Consider the following 20,214-nt stretch of genomic DNA (forward strand, 5'->3'; position numbering starts at 1 on the left):
CTGTCCACCTGGCCAAATTTGTCAGTCAGATGATGAAATGCTAAGAAAAATCAGGGAAGCTAACCAATTTGGCAGTGCAGTAATAATGGGAGATTTCAATTACCCCAATATTGACTGGGTAAATGTAAGATCAGGACATGTTAGAGACATAAAGTTCCTGGATGGAATAAACGACTGCTTCATGGAGCAATTGGTTCAGGAAACAATTGCCAATTTCTTAGTGGTGAGAAAGGTGGTGAGAAAGGTGGTGAGGCCACTTAGAAATAGTGATCATAACATGATTAAATTTGAATTAATGACTGGCAGGTGGACAATTTGTAAATCTTTAGCTCTAACACTAAATTTTCAAAAGGGAACATGATAAAATGAGGAAAATAGAAAAAAACTGAAAGGTGCAGCGGCAAAGGTTAAAATGTACAACAGGTGTGGACATTGATTAAAAATACAATCGTAGAAGCGCAGTGCAGATGTATTCCACGCATTAAGAAAGGTGGAAGAAAGGCAAAACGATTACCGACATGGTTAAAAAGTAAGGTGAAAGAGGCTATTTTATCCAAAAAAGCATCCTTCAAAACTATGAAGAAGGATCCACGTGAAGAAAATAGGAAAAAGCATAAGCATTGTCAAGTTAAGTGTAAAGCATCGATAAGGCAGGCTAAGACAGAATTTGAAATGAAGTTGGTCAGAGAGGCAAAAACTCATAATAATAACTTTTAAAAATATATCTGAAGCAAGAAACCTGTGAGGGAGTCGGTTGGACAGTTAGATGACCGAGGGGTTAAAGGGGCTCTTAGGGAAGATAAGGCCATTGCAGAAGGACTAAATGAATTCTTTGCTTCTGTGTTTACTAATGAGGATGGTGGGGAGATACCAGTTCCGGAGATGGTTTCAAGGGTGACGAGTCAGATGAACTGAGCCAAATCACTGTGAACCTGAAAGATGTAGTAGGCCAGTGACAAATTAAAGAGTAGTAAAACATTTGGACCGGATGGTATGTAACCCAGGGTTCTGAAGGAACTAAAAAATGAAATTTCAGATCTATTAGTTAAAATTTGTAACTATCATTAAAATCATCCATTGTACCTGAAGAGTGGAGGGTGGCCAATGTAACCCTAATATTTAAAAAGGGCTCCAGAGGTGATCCAAGAAACTATAGACCAGTGAGCCAGACTTCAGTGCCGGGAAAAATAGTGGAAACTATTCTAAAGATGAAAATCACAGAGCATATGGAACTCCATGCCCTTGGAGTTAAGATTACAAAGAGACAGCAAAGCCTTTAGAAAAAATTTAAAAACATGGCTCTTTAAACAAGCTTTTCAAAAAGAGAGGGGAGAATAGAAGCCAGGGAAGTGCAAGGTACGAACAATTGAACACCCACACACACTACAGTAATCACTTGGGGGTAGATTTTAATGATAGGTGACACATTTTTACTAATAGTTTGGAAATTGCGTTTTTTAGTTCTTTTAGAACCTTTCCGGTCCAGGTGATATACTACTCTTCAGTTTGTCAATCAGGCCTACCACATCTTCCAGGTTCACCGTGATTTGGTTCAGTTGATCAGAATCATCACCCAGGAAAACCTTCTCCGGAACGGGTATCTCTCCAACATTCTCTTCGGTAAACACTGAAACAAAGAAATCATTTGATCTTTCCACACTGATAAACCATCTCTTTGCACTCTCATTTAACTATCTTGGGAACTCAAACTCCCCTCAAATGCTAGGCAGGGTTAAGTATGGTTTGTTTCTTTACTCCTACCCTGATTGGGAACTAATGTCCCCATGAAATTTACTCCCTACCTTTGCTGTGGGGACAGCAGTTTGGCCTTATAGTCTCTCCTGCATTAAGAGGCTGGACTTTTTGGAAGTTCATTTATTGCTAGGTTTCTCTTTATCTGCTACATGTTTTATTTTGTTCTTTTGCTATGAGCTAAACTGTGTTGTCTCTGTTACCTAACCAGTTTTTATTCTCATTGCAAAAAATGATACAAATATTGGCTTTTCAAAGGGGTACGCGCGTACGATACGCGCGTACCCCCCGAAAACCTACCCCAAAATCCCCCTGCATGCGCCGAGCCTATTTTGCATAGGCTCGGCGGCGCGCACAAGCCCCGGGACACGCGTAAGTCCCGGGGCTTGCATGGAGGGGCGTGTCGGGGGCAGGTCGCGAGTGACGCGGCGTTTCGGGGGCGGGCCCGGGGGCGTGGCGCCGGCCCGGGGGCATGGTCGAGGCCTCCGGACCAGCCCCCGGGTCGGGTGATGGCGCGCCAGTAGCCCGCTGGCGCGCGCAGATTTACACCTGCTTTCCGCAAGCGTACATCTGCCAACAAAGGTAGGGGGGGGGTTAGATAGGGCCGGGGGGGGGGTGGGTTAGGTAGGGGAAGGGAGGGGAAGGTGAGGGGAGGTGGAAGGAAAGTTCCCTCCGAGGCCGCTCCAATTTTGGAGCGGCCTCGGAGGGAACAGGCAGCGCACGCTGGGCTTGGCGCGCGCAGGTTGCACAAATGTGCACCCCCTTGCGTGCGCCGACCCCGAATTTTATAAGATACGCGTGGCTACACGCGTATCTTATAAAATCCAGCGTACTTTTGTTCGCGCCTGGTGCACGAACAAAAGTACGCCCGTGCATACATTTATAAAATCTACCCTTAAGTGTGGAGTTTTTAATAGATAATCACTAAAGGAAAAGTTAAAATTATAAAACTAGTGTTATACTCAAAACTGATATAGAGAGACCTGGACATGAATTATCACATTTATCAATTAACATTGATTACAAACTATGTTACCGAACCTTATGGCACCTATGTAAACTGACAGATTTTAGTATCACTACTTTTATGTGCCTTACTGTAAACCGTTGTGACGGTACCCACCTTAAGAACAGTATAGAAAAGATTTAAAATAAAATAAATAAATAAATAAAATAAACTAGGTATAACTGTGTCCTTTCCATTCTTGGTAAACAAGCCTGCACTCACTTTTTCCCAGCTGGATTCCAAGGGTAAGTGAGACATTTTATTTCTTCTAAGGTGGGCTTTACTGCACACCAACCTGACGGACCAGGCTCATACCGCAGCCAATATTCTAACATGCATCAGACAGATGCTGGAGGGCTGGCAACTACACCTGCGAGACAGGAATCCTCATGCAGGGTTCTTTGTCACAGACAATGGTGCAAACATGGTTAAGGCAATAAACGACAGGCCCTTTAAGAATATCCGATGTTTTGCACACACTCTGCACCTGGCAGTGAAGTCAGCTCTGGGGTTGGATTCCAATGACCAAGAGAATGAATACCCACATAGGTTAATACAGAAGTGCAGGAACATAGCAGCGCACTTCCACAGAAGTGTGAAGGTGGGGCAGTTTCTCCAACAAAAGCAGACTGATTTGGAGATGCCTCACAAGTATCTCATTCAAGACATTGCCACCCAGTGGAATTCCACCTTTCTGATGCTGGAGAGGTTAGTGGAGCTGCAGGTACCCCTTCATGAACTTTCTGGTACAATGGACATAGGTGTGAAGAATCCCCTAGGGCATCATGATAGGTTAGTCATGAGTCAGCTGGTAAAAATTCTGCAGCCCTTCAAGGATGTCACGGAGGAGCTGAGTTCCAGAAGTGCCACCTTGGCTGACATCATCCCTATAGTTAATTTCCTAGAGGAAAATTTGGAGGCCTTTAAACAGGAAAAGAGAATGACAGTTGAGGTGCTGCATTGCCTGGACATTTTGCAGCAGCAGGTGGAAGAGAGATTAAGGCTTTTAATAGAACAGAACACACACATGCTCGCCACAGTCTGTGATCCCCGTGTGAAAGGGAAACTTGCCCTACAGTACGATTGTCTCTTATTGGTGAAGGACATGCTGTTATCAAAAGTCCATGAACAGGAGCACCATACGCAGAGACAGATTAGGCGTGAAGCAGAGGTGGAAACAGTGGGCACTTCAGAGAGTTGTGGTAGCCCAAGCTGGAGCAGCACTCTGTCAGCGACAGCTAGTACCCCCTCCTCCTTCACTTCAGAACGCCAAAGGCATGTTGCCCATAAAGATTCATCTGCTGTGCTACGGGCTAGAGAGAAAGCAGCTGGCATGAGTGACTCTCAGCCCACCCAAGCAAAGGACACACCAGCACAGCTGTCAGTGACAAAGTATCTCTCAGAGCTGACAGAGAACATGCAGAAAGATCCGCTGGCATATTGGGCACACAAGTCCACTGTCTGGCCACACCTAGTCAAAGTGGCTCAGCAATATCTGTCATGTCCACCAACCAGTGTGCCCAGGGAACGTGTCTTTTCAATGACAGGGGATATCATGAGCCCTCATCGATCAAGGCTGGCACCAGAGTTGATGGAAATGCTAGTGTTTTTGAGAGTAAACCTGCCTTTGCTTGGGTTTCCAAATTTTCCCTGTGAATGGCAAGATGAATAAAAGCAATTGAAAGCTTTGCAGCAGCTCCAACTTCCTCCTATGCTCCAGATAATATAAGCACTGCAGCATATGTACCTGACTTGAAACGCTGTGCCTGTCCGTCCACTGTCCAGGCCGTATGTCCCTACAATGGCCTGACCTGACACTGTGCCTGTCCATCTACTGTCCAGGCTGTACGTCCCTACAAGGGCCTGACCTGAATCGCTGTGCCTGTCCGTCCACTGTCCAGGCTGTATGTCCCTACAAGGGCCTGACCTGAAACGCTATGCCTGTCCATCCACTGTCCAGGCCGTACATCCCTACAAGGGTCTGACCTGAAACGCTGTGCCTGTCCATCCACATTTAGAATGTAAGAACATAAAAAGTTGACTTAAGATGTTTGGAGCTTTCATATTTCATATGCTCAATATTTTTCATGATCTTGCCAACAGTAATGTTTCTAGTACTATTGAAAACTGGTGGTAGTTGCACTATAGTTCATCCTCTGTGTTCCCATTGTTTACAGAGGCACTGTGTAAACCACAAAGTCAACATAGGTTGATATTGTAGATTTTGACTTGAGTAGCGGTTTCCTTATTTCTGAGGGCTCTTCATGTTCCTTTGTCATCAGCTGAAGTACATAAGTACAGTTAATAGCTTCTGGGTATTCAAAAATAATCTCCAGCTCAGTTCTTGCTTCACAAATGGCAGTCTCTATTGCTCTAAAAGCATCCTCTGTTGAATTATCTTTTAGAAATGAAATGAAAAAAGATGCAATTTTCTTCTGGCAGTGAACCAGTTCAGGAAGAAGTGACAGGTCAAACCACAAAATACCTGCACAAAGGAAATCCTCAAATGCTGTGCCTGTCCATCCAGGCCTTATGTCCCTAGGTGGGATTGACTTCTGACCTCGACTGCTGTGCCTGTCCGTCCAGGCCTTATGTCCCTAGGTGGGATTGACTTCTGTCCTCAACTGCTGTGCCTGTCCATCCAGGCCTTATGTCCCTACAAGGGTTTGACTTATATTGTAAGCCCTCTGGGGATAGGGAAATATCTACAGTACCTGAATGTAATCTGAAGAGCTGGAAAAGCGGAATATAAATAAATAGATAAATAAAAAATTGCTGTGCCTATCTGTCCAGGCCTTATGTCCCTACAAGGGTTTGACCTCGATTGCTGTGCCTGTCCGTCCAGGCCTTATGTCCCTACAAGGGTTTGACCTCGATTGCTGTGCCTGTCCATCCAGGCCTTATGTCTCTACGTGGGTGTAATAAATCTGCTGTTAGACTGCGGAGTAGCAATCTGTATGAATGGCTCCTAAGAAGGAGGAGTTAGCAATCTTGTACTGTCTCAGATATCGTCTTGCTAAGGAGTAGCAATCTGTAATGAATCTGATATAGCTGTGGGTGGATCCTGGGCCAGTGGCAGATGACCTCGCCCCCGGGAGGATATCCCGAGAGGGACCACCGGCTAGGCTTGAGTATGGAGACAGACACACATTAGTTCTTGTATTAAACAGGTTATTGAAACCACCAGAGGTGGCAGTAGTGAGCTGATATGCCTGGCAGGGCTGTAGTCCCTCAGGTACTAGAACAGCAATCCAGAATGGCTGAGCTGTTGAGAAACTGTAGAAAGTGAGTAGGCAGAGTAGGCAGAGTTCATGAACAGAACTAGATGACAAAACTCACATAAAGTCTCAAGGAAGCTCAGGAGCTGGAAAAGTTTAAGCCCTCGAGGAGCAAGTACCTGGTTCCAGGGAAAGCTCTGAGAGAGCAATGGTAACTCACAATTGTTTGTAGCAGCAATAGCTTCCAGGCAGTAGAGAATCTTCAGAGTGTCCAGGAACATGGGCCCTCGAGGAGCAAGTACCGGTTCCTATCTGTAATCTGAAAGTAAAGAAAGAGAGCAAGGCTCCCGGGTACCTCTGGTAAGTCTGAGGAGGCAGAGTAGCTTGGATAGCCGAAGCGAGTCCTTATCCTTGCTAACTCAATTAGATAGTGAAATAGAGACCTTTAAATATTGGAGGCGGATGACTTCGTCTCAGAGGGACTCCCCTGAGGTTCGCGCTCTTGCTAGTACTTCAATCAGAGCACGTGCGCATGCCCTAGGTCTTCGGGCAACATGGCAGATCTGCAACGTCGAGCCGGTCTGGGGATGCTGGAGGGAGATGGCATGGAGACGCCACGGCAGCCAGCCATCCATCAGACCTGGAGGGAGTCGCCACAGAGGTAAAGAGGGCGGAGTGAGAACGTCGAGCAGCGATGGTCGCAACAGTGGGCTTGACCTCTGTCCTTGACTGCTGTGACTGTCCGTCCAGGCCTTATGTCCCTTAGTGGAATTGACTTCTACCCTCGACTGCTGTGCCTGTCCATCCAGGCCTTATGTCCCTACGAGGGTTTGACCTTGATTGCTGTGCCTGTTCGTCCAGGCCTTATGTCCCTAGATGGGATTGACCTCTGTCCTCGACTGCTGTGCCTGTCCATCCAGGCCTTATGTCCCTACAAGGGTTTGACCTCGATTGCTGTGCCTGTTTGTCCAGGCCTTACGTCCCTAGGTGGGCTTGAAGCAGCACAACTGCGAAACGTACGTCGGACTATAGGAGCTCTAAGTCATACGAGCACCCTTGATCGGAATTTGTTGCCTTTTAAGCACTAAGCACGGCAGCATTGAAGATAAAGTCCTAGAAGCGCGGTGGCGCTCTGCACAAGTGAAGCACGGCAGCATTGAAGATAAAGTCCTAGAAGCGCGGTGGCGCTCTGCACAAGTGAGTGAAGGCACTATCCTGGAAGCGTGGAGGCGCTCCGCACAAATAAGGCAAGTCCGCTCTTTACTCCGTTAAAAATATTTTACTATAAATGAACAAAAAACGATAAAAAAAGTGAATTTAATAAAGAAGAAAGAAAATTTAAAGACTATTCAGGACCGATGATTAAACATGACCCGTTATGGTTGAAAGTGGGGCTTACTGCCTAAACTAACCAAGGGTGGTATGATGGTCCACATCGTGAGATAAATTCTTAAGCACACGAAATTTCAAATTTGTTTGCAACGTGTTTTGTGAGATAAGTGTGGTTCGTTGCACGTTTTCTATTAACTGTTTCTGTATAGTGGTGTTCACGTTTATACAGTATCAAAAATAATGGCACATCCCAAATGGACCAATATCCTAAGCTTCACAGATGATCAGCTTAGTGATGCATTACAGAGTGAGTCTTTATTTTCTGATGGCTTAGACACAGCCATCTCAGCATCTTCCAGTTGGACTGAATTAACCATGCTCCATAAACGCTGGATACGCACCGAAATGCATGGAGTAACAATGGTTGAATATTTGAAACACCAGCGTATTCCACGTGGGCTCAGGATGGTGAAAACACCTAAAATTTACACGGAATACCCAGAATTTCTTGAACAATGGTCTCATGTTCTCAATAAATGCTCCATGGATTTGATGCTATTAATTGTGAGTCAAACACGTAAAATATCTCAAGAAATAAAACAACAGTCCGATATTATGTTGGAGTCATTAAAAAGTAGTATCGCATTAGATCTCTTTGATACTAATCTGCAGGAGTTTAAGCGCAACATGGAGAAATTTAAGGAAGAAATTAAGACCACTAAAATTGAAAAATTCCACAGGGATGAAGGGGATTACAAGACAGGGTCCATCTATCCCTGGCTAAATCAAGAAGCTAAACCGAGAAAAGTCACGTTTAATACGTCAGACAATTCATCTGGCAGCGATGAGGAACCCCCTTTAGGGGACGCTTCAAAACCTTCGTATCAGCGAGGGCAGCGAGGCCAAACATTCAGGGGCCGAAGGAGAGGGTCCAGAAATTACCAACAAACAGAGTGGAACCGACCGAAAACCAGGTCGCAGTACCATTCAAACAAACCACCGCCAGGGAAGACGGATTGGCCACCACATCAGCAGTAATCAACATATCAGGTAGGCCCTTGTCAGTACTGGAAGAGCAGGTACTGAACAAAGGGTTGAATTTTGTACCCACACAAAGACATGATCCTTTTCAGTTTCGCTGTGACTTCCATAAATTCATTCGGCAGCTCCAGAGGAAAATTTATTTGTCCCAAGTTCCAGCAGTAAATTTCCAATCAGTTATCACTCCTCTTGTAAAACCTAAATCAAAGTGGAGCCCGCCTCCACCGGGAGACGCAGCCATTAACACTTTTTTCACTTTGGTGATGCATGATATTGAAAAAATTGAAAAATTAAATCATCATTCTTATTTCAATCTATCCAAAGAGGAATCACAGGCACTTCATCAATTACAAGACAGAAAGGATATAGTCATAAAACCAGCTGATAAAGGAGGAGCGGTTGTAGTGATGACCACATTAGCATACATTGAGGAAGTACAACGTCAACTTTCAAATACAGCATTTTATCGGGAACTTGACGAAGATCCGACAGATAATATTCTAGCGGAGATAACACGCATAGTAGAATATGGATACCAACAGAATTTCCTCACAAAGAGTGAGAGTGATTTTTTGATTAACAAAAATCCTAGGGTCCCCGTACTGTATATTGTACCAAAAATTCATAAAAATTTACAACAGCCTCCGGGAAGACCGATAGTATCGGCAAAGGAATCAGTATTAGAACCGATTTCAATTTTTTTGGATAAAATACTACAACCGTTTGTGTCGCAAGCACCCTCTTATGTTAAGGACACGTCTCATATGCTTCAATTTTTATCCACCGTAAAACTGTCAAGTCAGTGTCTATTAGTCACCATGGACATAGAATCACTGTATACAGTAATCCCTCAAGAGGAATTGCTCACTGTAATATCAGCTGTTTTAAAGACCCGTCCTATTCCGCAAAGGATACCAACTTCCTATGTTATCGAATTATTAGATTTAGCACTGAGTCACAATTACTTTTCTTTTCAAGATAAATTTTATTTACAAATTCGGGGAACCGCCATGGGGGCCGCCATGGCTCCAGATGTTGCTAATTTATTTGTAACAGCATTTGAGAATCAATATATCCAACAACATCCATGGTCTCTTTCTCTGAAATATTGGAAAAGATACATAGATGACGTGTTCATTATATGGGAAGGTTCACAGACAGCGCTTCATGAATTTCATCTCTGGCTCAATTCATTAAACTCATGTCTTAAGTTCACTATGGATTTCCATGATCAACAAATTTCATATTTAGACATACTTATTACCAAAAAAGAAGACTCAGTTGTCACCACTCTGTATCGCAAACCCAGTGATCGTAATAATCTTTTACGATTCGATAGCTTTCACCCAACCACCTTTAAATTGAACCTACCTGTTGGCCAGTTTATGCGTATACGGCGATTGTGTACAGACGATTCGGAATTCAAGAAACAGTCTCAAATCATGGCAGAAAGATTTTTGCAACGAGGATATCCCCTGTCATGTGTTAAAAAAGCCTACCGACGAGCCCTTTACTCCAATAGGGAATTCATGTTTTTGCCAAGGCAGCATGAGGATTCGAACCCACAGACCATGGTGATGAGGCACACTCTGGCCACTCCAATGATCAGCAGAGCCATCCGGAGACATTGGGCAATACTTCAAGAAATCCACCCTTCATTTAAGGAACCACTTAGAATTGCATATTCCCGAGGCAGAAATATTAAAGATCAAGTAGTTCATTCTAGCCTCCAGCAGTCCCGGAACATTGAGGATCCAATTATGAATTGTAACAGCTGTGCCCACTGCACTTTAAAATCACCACAGACTACCATCACTTTACCATCAGGACGGGCAGTCTCCTTACCTTCAGCGACATGTAAAACCTCATTCGTTGTGTATGCCATCTTTTGCCCATGCCCACTTACATATGTGGGCATGACCAAACGTCAGTTCAGAACTAGATTAACTGAACACAAATGCTGTATTAATACAGGACGAATAGAAGAACCGTTGGTGACACACTTCAGAGACCATAACCATGAATTTTCTGATATTAAATGGACTATTTTAGAAATTGTTCACCCACATTGGAGAAAGGGAGACCGAATCAAAAGACTGCAACAGTGTGAACAACGATGGATTTTCGATTTACACACAGTGACCCCTGGCGGCCTCAACAAGGAAATTGAGTGGATTCACTTCATGTGAATCCACTCTTCCGTCAAATCAGATCACAGGTGTAGCTGGGTGATTCTATAAAATCAGCCTAGATCTCGCGGCAATTCAGCAGAATGCCGGTAAGAGCTTTAGGCGACTGAACGCGGTAAGAGAAGTCTACAGATGTGTTCTAGTTCATAATCCTTTTGGGAGTGCATAATCTATGTTGAGAAACATTAGTGCTAAAAATATAAGTGGCCTCATATCTATTGTCATCTTTTTATAGGCATTATAATGAATTTAGACGGAAGCAAATATGAAGGCATTTAACATATTGAAAGAGTTTGGCGGGAACTAACCTTGTGTTCTTCTTAAGCCTAAATCTTCCGATTAGGACAGAGTCCCTGAAGCAGCACAACTGCGAAACGTACGTCGGACTATAGGAGCTCTAAGTCATACGAGCACCCTTGATCGGAATTTGTTGCCTTTTAAGCACTAAGCACGGCAGCATTGAAGATAAAGTCCTAGAAGCGCGGTGGCGCTCTGCACAAGTGAAGCACGGCAGCATTGAAGATAAAGTCCTAGAAGCGCGGTGGCGCTCTGCACAAGTGAGTGAAGGCACTATCCTGGAAGCGTGGAGGCGCTCCGCACAAATAAGGCAAGTCCGCTCTTTACTCCGTTAAAAATATTTTACTATAAATGAACAAAAAACGATAAAAAAAGTGAATTTAATAAAGAAGAAAGAAAATTTAAAGACTATTCAGGACCGATGATTAAACATGACCCGTTATGGTTGAAAGTGGGGCTTACTGCCTAAACTAACCAAGGGTGGTATGATGGTCCACATCGTGAGATAAATTCTTAAGCACACGAAATTTCAAATTTGTTTGCAACGTGTTTTGTGAGATAAGTGTGGTTCGTTGCACGTTTTCTATTAACTGTTTCTGTATAGTGCTGCAAATACTTCCCCCATTGACTTTAATGGGAACCGGAAAATGAATGCGCGTATCAACTTATCGGGGTCGCCATTGAACGAATGCAACGTATTTGGCCGCCGCCGAATACGAATACCAAATCGGACGAATCCGTGCCCTCAGCACATCCCTAGTTTCCACATCTCAGGTCCAATGCCACAAAACACTCACCCAGGAGTCTTCTTTAAATGTGCCTGCTTAACTGAAGGAATATCTAATAATACTATACACAATGAAACAAAGTAGTTGGGCTTGTTTTTTCTTGAGGGAGGGGAGCTGAGAAGATTCCACCAGCTTGCTCTTTGTTTTTGTTGCATTCTTCTTGTTACAATGATGTCACTAATTCTTGTCATTTTCTCGGTGGGGAAGCTGCGTGCATTTGGGGATGGAAGGGGGGGTATGTTGGGAATTCACTGTCTTTGGTTTTCAAACAAGGCACTGGGGAAATCCAGTGCTTTCATTTGTATTTGTATCTATGGCAGTGTTTGTTTTTGCAAAAATCAATAAAAATATATTTAAACATAAACAATGAAACAAGATATGAAATGTGAGAAGCTCTATAAAATAACTTGGAGTGGTTTTGTTAAGAACTTTAAAAAACCAATGACATCGGTTTAAACCTTATACACTGTTGTATAGGCAACCAATGAAAGTGCTTTCACACAGGGATCACATGATCTCATAGCCTCCCACCCATTACAAGCCTTGCTGAGTATTTTGTAAAACCTGTAATGCACGGATTCAACAGTTAGGCAAACCAGCCAGAAAACTCCTACAGTAGTCTAATGTGGTTAAAACAAATATCTGCATAACTGTTCTAAAATCTTCCTCATTTATGAAGTATTTCAGATGACGTAGCAAACCGTAGTTTGTAAAAACTGGATTTCAACACATTCTGGTATGAGCTTTGCAATTTAAAGAAGAATCAAGCATGAAACCAAGATCTCTCACATTTACAAATGATATATTAACATCATCAATGGTTAAGGCCATCCTAACTTCTGATACAGGTTTACTAGAAACCCATAAAGCCTCAGACTTAGCTAGATTCTGTTGTGTTTGAGACATTGAGTTGTGGACCCCTGGTCACTACAAGAGATGACTCCTCCCACAGGGTAGAGCCCTGTGGGGACTTGTAGTGATAGGCTGGTTCCCAGCAGAAATACACACAGCGGAGTGATAGATTTTATTATACAGCAATGTAGTTGGTGTCCTGGGGAACAGGCTGTGAATCCAGCCAGAGGAGAAGGGTCTCTGATGGCATAGTCCAGTCTATACTCTGCAGCGCAGATAAGAGTCTCACCAGGTCTTTGAGAGGATGATGGTAGTGGTCCGCAGAGTGGGGTAGGATAAGAACCCGGGTACAGATGATATGCCAGAGAGGGTAGATCCGGTAGTGGTCCGCGATGCGAGGTAGGCTGAGAATCTACAATAGCAGAGGTGAGACACGGCAGAACATAAGAACATAAGAACATGCCATACTGGGTCAGACCAAGGGTCCATCAAACCCAGCATCCTGTTTCCAACAGTGGCCAATCCAGGCCATAAGAACCTGGCAAGTACCCAAATACTAAGTCTATTCCATGTTATCGTTGCTAGTAATAGCGGTGGTTATTATCTAAGTCAACTTAATTAATAGCAGGTAATGGACTTCTCGTCCAAGAACGTATCCAATCCTTTTTTAAACACAGCTATACTAACTGCACTACCCACATCCTCTGGCAACAAATTCCAGAGTTTAATTGTGCATTGAGTGAAAAAGAACTTTCTCCGATTAGTTTTAAATGTGCCGCATGCTAACTTCATGGACTGCCCCCTAGTCACTCTGAGGCTGGAAGCTAACTTCATGGAGTGCCCCTAGTGCCCTCCATGAAGCTAACTTCATGGAGTGTCCCTAGTGCCCCCTAGTGCCCTCCATGAAGCTAACTTCATGGAGTGCTCCCTAGTCACTCTGAGGCTGGAAGCTGGTGTAGAGAGACCCTCCCCCCCCCCCCGAGGACGGAGGTCCAGGACGGAGCAAGGTCCCCAAGGAGCGGGTACCCTAGGCATCCTTGTGGTAGCTGGTAACCCCGGAGGTAAGAAGGAGCGAGGCAAGGCCCCCGAGGAGTGGGTACCTTGAGAGTCCTTGAAGATAAGAGCGAGACAAGGCCTCCGAGGAGCGGGTACCTAAGTCATTCCGTAGCGAGGTACACAGAACGACGGCGTCTGGTAGCAGGCAGAGATCAGCAGGGAGATTCCTTGCTAACTCGTAGCTGGAATGGAGAGCGGAAGCTAAATACCCGGAGGTAGTGACATCATGTGGTGAGGACGCCTTCGAGGTTCCCGCCATGACGTATTCAAGAGGCGAGCCAACACGCGCGTGTGCCCTAGGTGACCTCAGAGGGAAAATGGTGAACGCAATCGCCCATGCTGGACTGAGAACGCTGGAGAGACCGGCAAGGAGAGGCGGAGGCAGCCATCTTGCCCAATGGAGCAGAGAAAGAGAAAAGAGAGGTGAGGCAGAGGGCGCAGCCTTCTGCGACCAACGGACGCAACAGATTCATGATCCAATGATTTTCTCTACACCAGGCCTGACTATCCAAAAAACATTTTTCAACCCATACAAGAGTAATCTTTGGGTCAGCATCTACAGGGAAAACCAACTGTATAAAATCTGCATATAATCTTATAAAAGATAACAAAACTATCTAAGAGTTGACAAATCGGCTGTAGGTAGATATTAAATAAAGATGTACTCAGGGCAGAACCATGCAGTAAACCAGCCTGTGTTGAAAGCCAATTAGAGGATTGCTGACCAATCATAACCTGCTGCATTCTCTCCAGCAGATCGGATTCAAACGAAATGAATTATACAGCACCTCCAATTCCAAATCATGCAAGCCTGGCCAATAGGATATTCTGATTAATCAGCTCAAATGCTGAAGAAAGATCCAAAATGTCCGCAATTACTGCATGACCCTGATCTAGCTCTTGTAACAAAAAATCTAAAACTGAAAATTAACACTGTCTCTGTACCGTGTTCATGATGAAACCCACTTTGCTGGGAACTCAACTCAATACCTCATGATTGTCAAGAAATTCAGTTAATTGGATCAGAACAACCTTTCCTAAATGCTTGGCTAACAGATTTGGAATTGGTCTATAACTAGAACAAGCATTAATGATGATTAATTGGTTTAAGATTTGCGATTAATCAAGTATCCAATAATCATAGAAATAGCATTAATGGGTAATTTACCCTTTTAAAGTACTGGTCATACAATAGCTTTTCTCAATGTGCTAGGGAAAACTCCCTTTAGCAAGGTAGGTAATAACACATCGTGAGCATTAAAAACATCACCTTAGGACATGGATTTAGTGAAATTATAGCTGTCTTTAACTTACAAAATATAGAGTCAATTTATTTTCTTTTTTGTAACTATTTATTCATTTTCACATTAGTACAAACAAAATCTTGCAGTACATGCAAAGTTCCCTTTATGACAAGTAAATAAAAACAGAGGAAATAAAATAGTACATCAAAAATAATAATATCATAAGAAAACAAAAGTCCATAAATGGGCAGACAGATGTTCCCAGAATAGCAAGTTAACATTATAAATTTGGTAGTTCCTTCACAAAAAAAACCCAATTTAAACTCGGTTTTCTAAACTGACCTAGGTTTATCCTCAAGAAATCTTTTTAATTGTGCAGGTTCATAAACAATAAACTTATTCTCCTGATATACAATCACACACTTACAGAGAAACTTAAGAAAGTAAGAAGCTCCCAGGTCAAGGCCTTCGGATTTTGATTTCAAAAAAGACTTCCTCTGTACCTGAGTATATTTAGAAAGATCTGGGACAACATTCACTTTTCCTCCTACAAAGGAGGATCTATTTCAAAAGAAAAGCTTCAATAACTGATTCCTGTCCATTTCTAAGGCAAAAGTCACAGTCAGGGTTTCCCTAACCACTACATCATCCTGAGAACTTTCTAATAAAGCTGAGACATGTAACCTAGCAGTAGAAGTTAAAATATCTACGTCACCTTCTTGAGAAACAGCCACACATTTTTGAGAAGGAATATAATATACTTTATGCACAGGAGACATAGTCTGAGGTAATATATTCAAAATCACAGTCAAATATTTTTTAAACATCTCATAGGATGTCACAAATCTATTACTGGGGAAATTAACAAAATGTAAATTTCTATATCTAAAAGAGTTTTCAAACATTTCAGCACTTTGAAGAGATGAAACGTCTGAAACCTCAAAAGGAATTCAGATTTGTCTCTTACACTTGATGATGATGATTGGAGTGACATGTGGCATGCTACTCTACGTTTATCTACATGTAATAAAGTTCGGGAATTGATCTTTCGTCCCCTACACAGAACATATGTTGCTAGTCCGCTGTGTTGGAGAGGTTGTGGTACACCAGCATCTTATCTATTTAGGTGGTGGGACTGCCCGATTGTAACTACTTTTCAGTTGCAAGTGCAAGATACAGTTTTAAGATACAGTTTTGCTAATCACTAATTTTGGCATTCAGCTTATTGCACCCTTTTGTTTATTGGCTCAATGGGAAGAAGGTCCATGAACAAGTGGACTCGGATACTTATAGCATGCTTAATACACGCTGCAAGGATTTACCATCGCATTTTTTGGAAATCGGTGCCACAGTCTGCATGCTGGCGGCAGGTGGTGTCAGAAATTGCAATTATGGAACGTATTTCCCATGCCCTTCACGTTAAATCAATGCATTATGAATCCATATGGGGGACTTACTGGAAATAGAGAAATGCCTCTTGTACAGATGAGTGAATAGATCCTTATTGTTTGATATTTGGCCTGGAATATTATTGTTTATGTATGGTTTTCCTTGGGACCAAGTGTTCTGAGACATGTACATGCTATTCATCTTATGCCTATGTTTGTTCATGTTTCTGTTCTTAAATAAAGAGATTAAAAAAACCCCAAAACATCTGAAACCTGATTAGAGAGGGAACTCAATAGGGTAGCATGATTATCCAATAACGGTTTATGATATTCAATCTGAGCAGAAGCATCAACAGAAAATTTACAGAGATTAACCACACATCCCTCGAGAATACCTTTAGCTTGCTGCAGTGAAGAAGCCAAATCATCTAAAGAAATATATTCTTAGAGGAAATATTAGTATTCATCTGCTAATGACACAGGAGCTGGGAGAGGTGAGAAAGAAAAAAACAACAGCCTTTCATCAATCCCAGAAGTCTTAAACATTCTGATTAAGTCAGAGAAGAAAAAAGCCCTCCCTCTACCAATTCCATGAAAGATCTAATATTAAGGGTCTCTCCTGAACCAATCCCAGCCACTGCACCTGCCTCACCAATATCAGGAAGAGTCAGCTAGGCATCTTTGGAAGATACAGTATTTAAAGGAGGTTGTGAAGGGGGATTCCAGCCTTAAGGGCTTAAAAAGCACGCATTGCTCAGAGGAGACACAAAGACTCCACACTCGGTACACCTTCAAGAGCACCTCTGTCTTGGCTGGTAGATGGAATAACCCAAGAATCCAAAAGTCCAGAAGCAGCAATAGCTGCAGCAAAATACATATTTCAGCCCTTTTTTTTCTTACTCATAAGGCAGCCAAAATCAAATCACTTGCATAATCAAATCGAAGAGGTCAAAATACAAACAACAAATGAACTCCTCAGAGGTCGGTGGAATCCTCCTGAGACTCCCCAAGGGGCAAGCTCCTTATGCTCATCCCTTAGGCTGCGCGCCGACGGCAGCGCGCCATGGGCTTACAGGTCTTTATGGGCACCAGACACAAGGATGATGATGTCAGTAGGTAGAAGTCGGCAGCGTTCCTTCCACCTGCCTGAACTCAGCAATCTGATGACCGGCAGCTGCTCTCACCTCCCCAGGACTCCTTGTTTCCTTGCTTTTCATGCCGGGGTCTTTCTCCCAATAATAATCTTTTTCAATAATAAAATTAAAAAGTAACATAGCAGATGATGGCGGAAAAAAGATCAAACAGCTTTTCCAGTCTTCTCAGTTACTCCTGTCCATACCACAAGGATATATCCCAGCTGCCTGTAAAATATATCTCCTAATCCAGGACTCTATTTAGTCAAATGAGCATACCAGATTATGACTTCTGTCCTACCCATCACCTCTTTTTTCCCATGTCCCTTTACAAAGCTTTAGAATAAGCTAAATAGTTACCATTAGCATAGCCTTTGGCCTCCTAGGATCCATTCTTAACCTGCCAGACACGGCTGTGAGAGTGCCTCCATTTTTAGTTATTACTGTATTTACAGCCTGTCAGACAGACTCAGCTGCTAGTTAATTCTGTCATCACAGCCTGTGAGACAGACCTGGCTGTCTGGTTGCCTGCATTTGTGCTAGGACTTCTTATCGTTCATATACTCTGTCGTCTATTCTGGCAGCCCCTACACTTGTTGAATCAACTGAGAAAGGCGCTTTCAACACTTAAACATGTACTGCTTGGTCACGCTTTTTCTAGTTCTTCATTTTTTTTGCAATTAACTTTTTTTCTGTGCTTCCCTCATGCCCTTTTAAAATCATCACTGTTTTGATTACCACCACCCACTCCAGGAGTGTATTCCATGCATCCACCACCGTTTTTGTGAACAAATATTTCCTGAGTTTACTGCCTGAGAGTCTCATCTTATTGCCTCCTGTTCCAGAATTTTCCTTCTGTTTGCAAAGGCTTATTTTCTGTGCATCATTAACACTGTTCATGTATTTGAATATCTTTATTGCATCTTCCCTCTGTCTCTCTTCTAGCATAGATATATATTTAAATCCTTAAGTGAGATCTCACAGGGCTTTTGGTATAGACCCTGCCCCATTTTGGCAGCCTTTTTCTAGATTGCCTTCAGTCTGTCAATGTCCTTCTGGAGGTATGGCCTCCAGAACCAGACTCAATACTCCAGGTGAGGCCTCTTCAACAATCTGTGCAATGGCCTAATCACTTCCTGTTTTCTACTAGCTACACATCTCCCTATGCACCCTAGCATCTTTCCAGCTCAGACCACTGCCTTGTTGCACTGCTTCACTACCTTGAAATCATCAGATATTTTTAAAAATAAATTTCCTTGATTTTGTGTATGCTATATGCACTTTAAAGCTCACTCTATCTACATCTTTCTTTTCTAATCATGGCTGACTTCCAAAATTCCCCCTTCCATCTACAGACTGAACAAAGTCAGAGAAGTGATGCTCCTCCAGATATTTCAACCTTCCAAGTCCTGGCAAAAACAGAACAGCAAGCAAAGAAATAAACTTCCAAACATCTGTGGAAACCGAGCATGAACTTCAAATACTGGGCACAGGTTTGCTTTCTTTTCTGATCCCTGTACTTTCTGCTATAGCCTTTAGTAAAAATGACAACTTGTTTTGCTTGAGGGCCAAAGGGAAGAGACAAAGATGTGGATTTGCAGGAGATTGTGCCTCTTTTAACAGCGAAAAAAGGACATGTTCACATTTCTATTAATCTGCAGAAATCTAAAGCCAATGTTTTGTTTAAAATTAAAACGAACAGGTGCCAACACAATAATGTGACTAGGACAATTGTGCAAAGCCAGCAGTCCTCAAGTGCAAATCCCAGTAGGATTGTCTGTTTTCCATTTTCCTGAGGTTAATAAAAGGGTTAAGCTCTCGTAAAGAGGTAAAAATAATCCTGTTGGTGGAACTCTTTTGGATAAAAAGCATTAAGTAAGAACGCTGTTTCTGTAATCAGAGACACTAAGCTTTTTTCCCCACCCTATAACTGTTTTTATTTTTCAAAGCCAGTATAAAACAGCTGAATTTCAGCTTTGTCTGGACCTGTGCATGGAAATGCTGCCACAATCATGACATTCAAATATTAAGCAAGATGCGAGGAAAGGAGGAAGGAAGGAGCTGCTGTACCAAGCATGGCACGCGTCTTCCGGCAGCTCCTTCTGACAATGACTAACGTCCTGTGCTACTAGGACGTAACTGGGAAAAGTCATTTAATCAAGCGGAGATCTCAGCCGTCTAAATACAGCAGATTGCTGGAATCTACAGCACGTGAGTGGGGAAATTACCAAGACAGCACATCTTCAAATTCTAAGCAAATGGCAATACAACTATTCAATTTTTGAGAAAGAAGGGCAGGTGGGGATAAAAAAAAAAAAATGCAGGTCAGCAGCAAAGGCGACTCATCCCTGCGGATCAAAGAGGTGAAACGGAACTGCTGATTATCGCACCCACAGCAAGGGAGCAGGCCCGGGGGATCTGGGACAACTCCCGCCCAGGAGCCAGGCCTGGAGCTCGGACGAGCAGCCCCTCCAACACAACGGGAGAAATCGGGGGAGGTGGGGGTTACCTTGAAAGACATCCTGCTGGGCTCCAGATCAACGGAGAAGGGAAGGCTGCTAAATTTCCTGCCTGGTAGTTTCCTGCCCTCGTTCCATTTTGAAAAGGGAAGCTTGGAAAGCCGCTCTCAGGGAGGGAGGACCCGCATGCAGCACGACTCGCAGCCTTCTGCAGCGGTGTCAGCCGCAAGCTGTCAGGGCAGCGCTTGCTACTCCCCAGTGAGACGCTCCCCCTCCCCCACCCCCCCCCTTCTCTGCACCACTCACAGCAACACACACACACACACACACACACACACAATCTGCTCCTCGTGCCAACATCAAAACGTTCAGCAATCGACACAGAAGAAGACAAGCAGGGATGGGTATAATCTGTGGCATTGCACAGCCTGCAGAGACTGGAGCCACAAGCTGGGTGAG

The 20,214-nt window shown here is 43.4% G+C and overlaps 1 protein-coding gene across 3 annotated transcripts in view; it reads right to left on the reverse strand.

Annotated features, from left to right (window-relative positions):
- The window catches only part of ANKRD29 (ankyrin repeat domain 29), a 143,816-nt gene extending 123,823 nt beyond the window's left edge, over positions 1-19,993 (reverse strand). For all 3 annotated transcript variants that reach the window (XR_003854784.1, XM_029591135.1, XM_029591134.1), the window contains exon 1: positions 19,806-19,993. Coding sequence is in view for 2 of the 3 variants with exons in the window: in XM_029591135.1 (XP_029446995.1) it covers positions 19,806-19,817 (12 nt within the window). In the remaining variant the exon portion in view is untranslated. The remainder of the gene's footprint in view (positions 1-19,805) is intronic.
- Between the last annotated feature and the right edge of the window lie 221 nt (positions 19,994-20,214).

This window comes from Rhinatrema bivittatum, chromosome 2 (genome assembly GCF_901001135.1).
Source record: "Rhinatrema bivittatum chromosome 2, aRhiBiv1.1, whole genome shotgun sequence".
Classification (NCBI taxonomy): Eukaryota; Metazoa; Chordata; class Amphibia; order Gymnophiona; family Rhinatrematidae; genus Rhinatrema; species Rhinatrema bivittatum.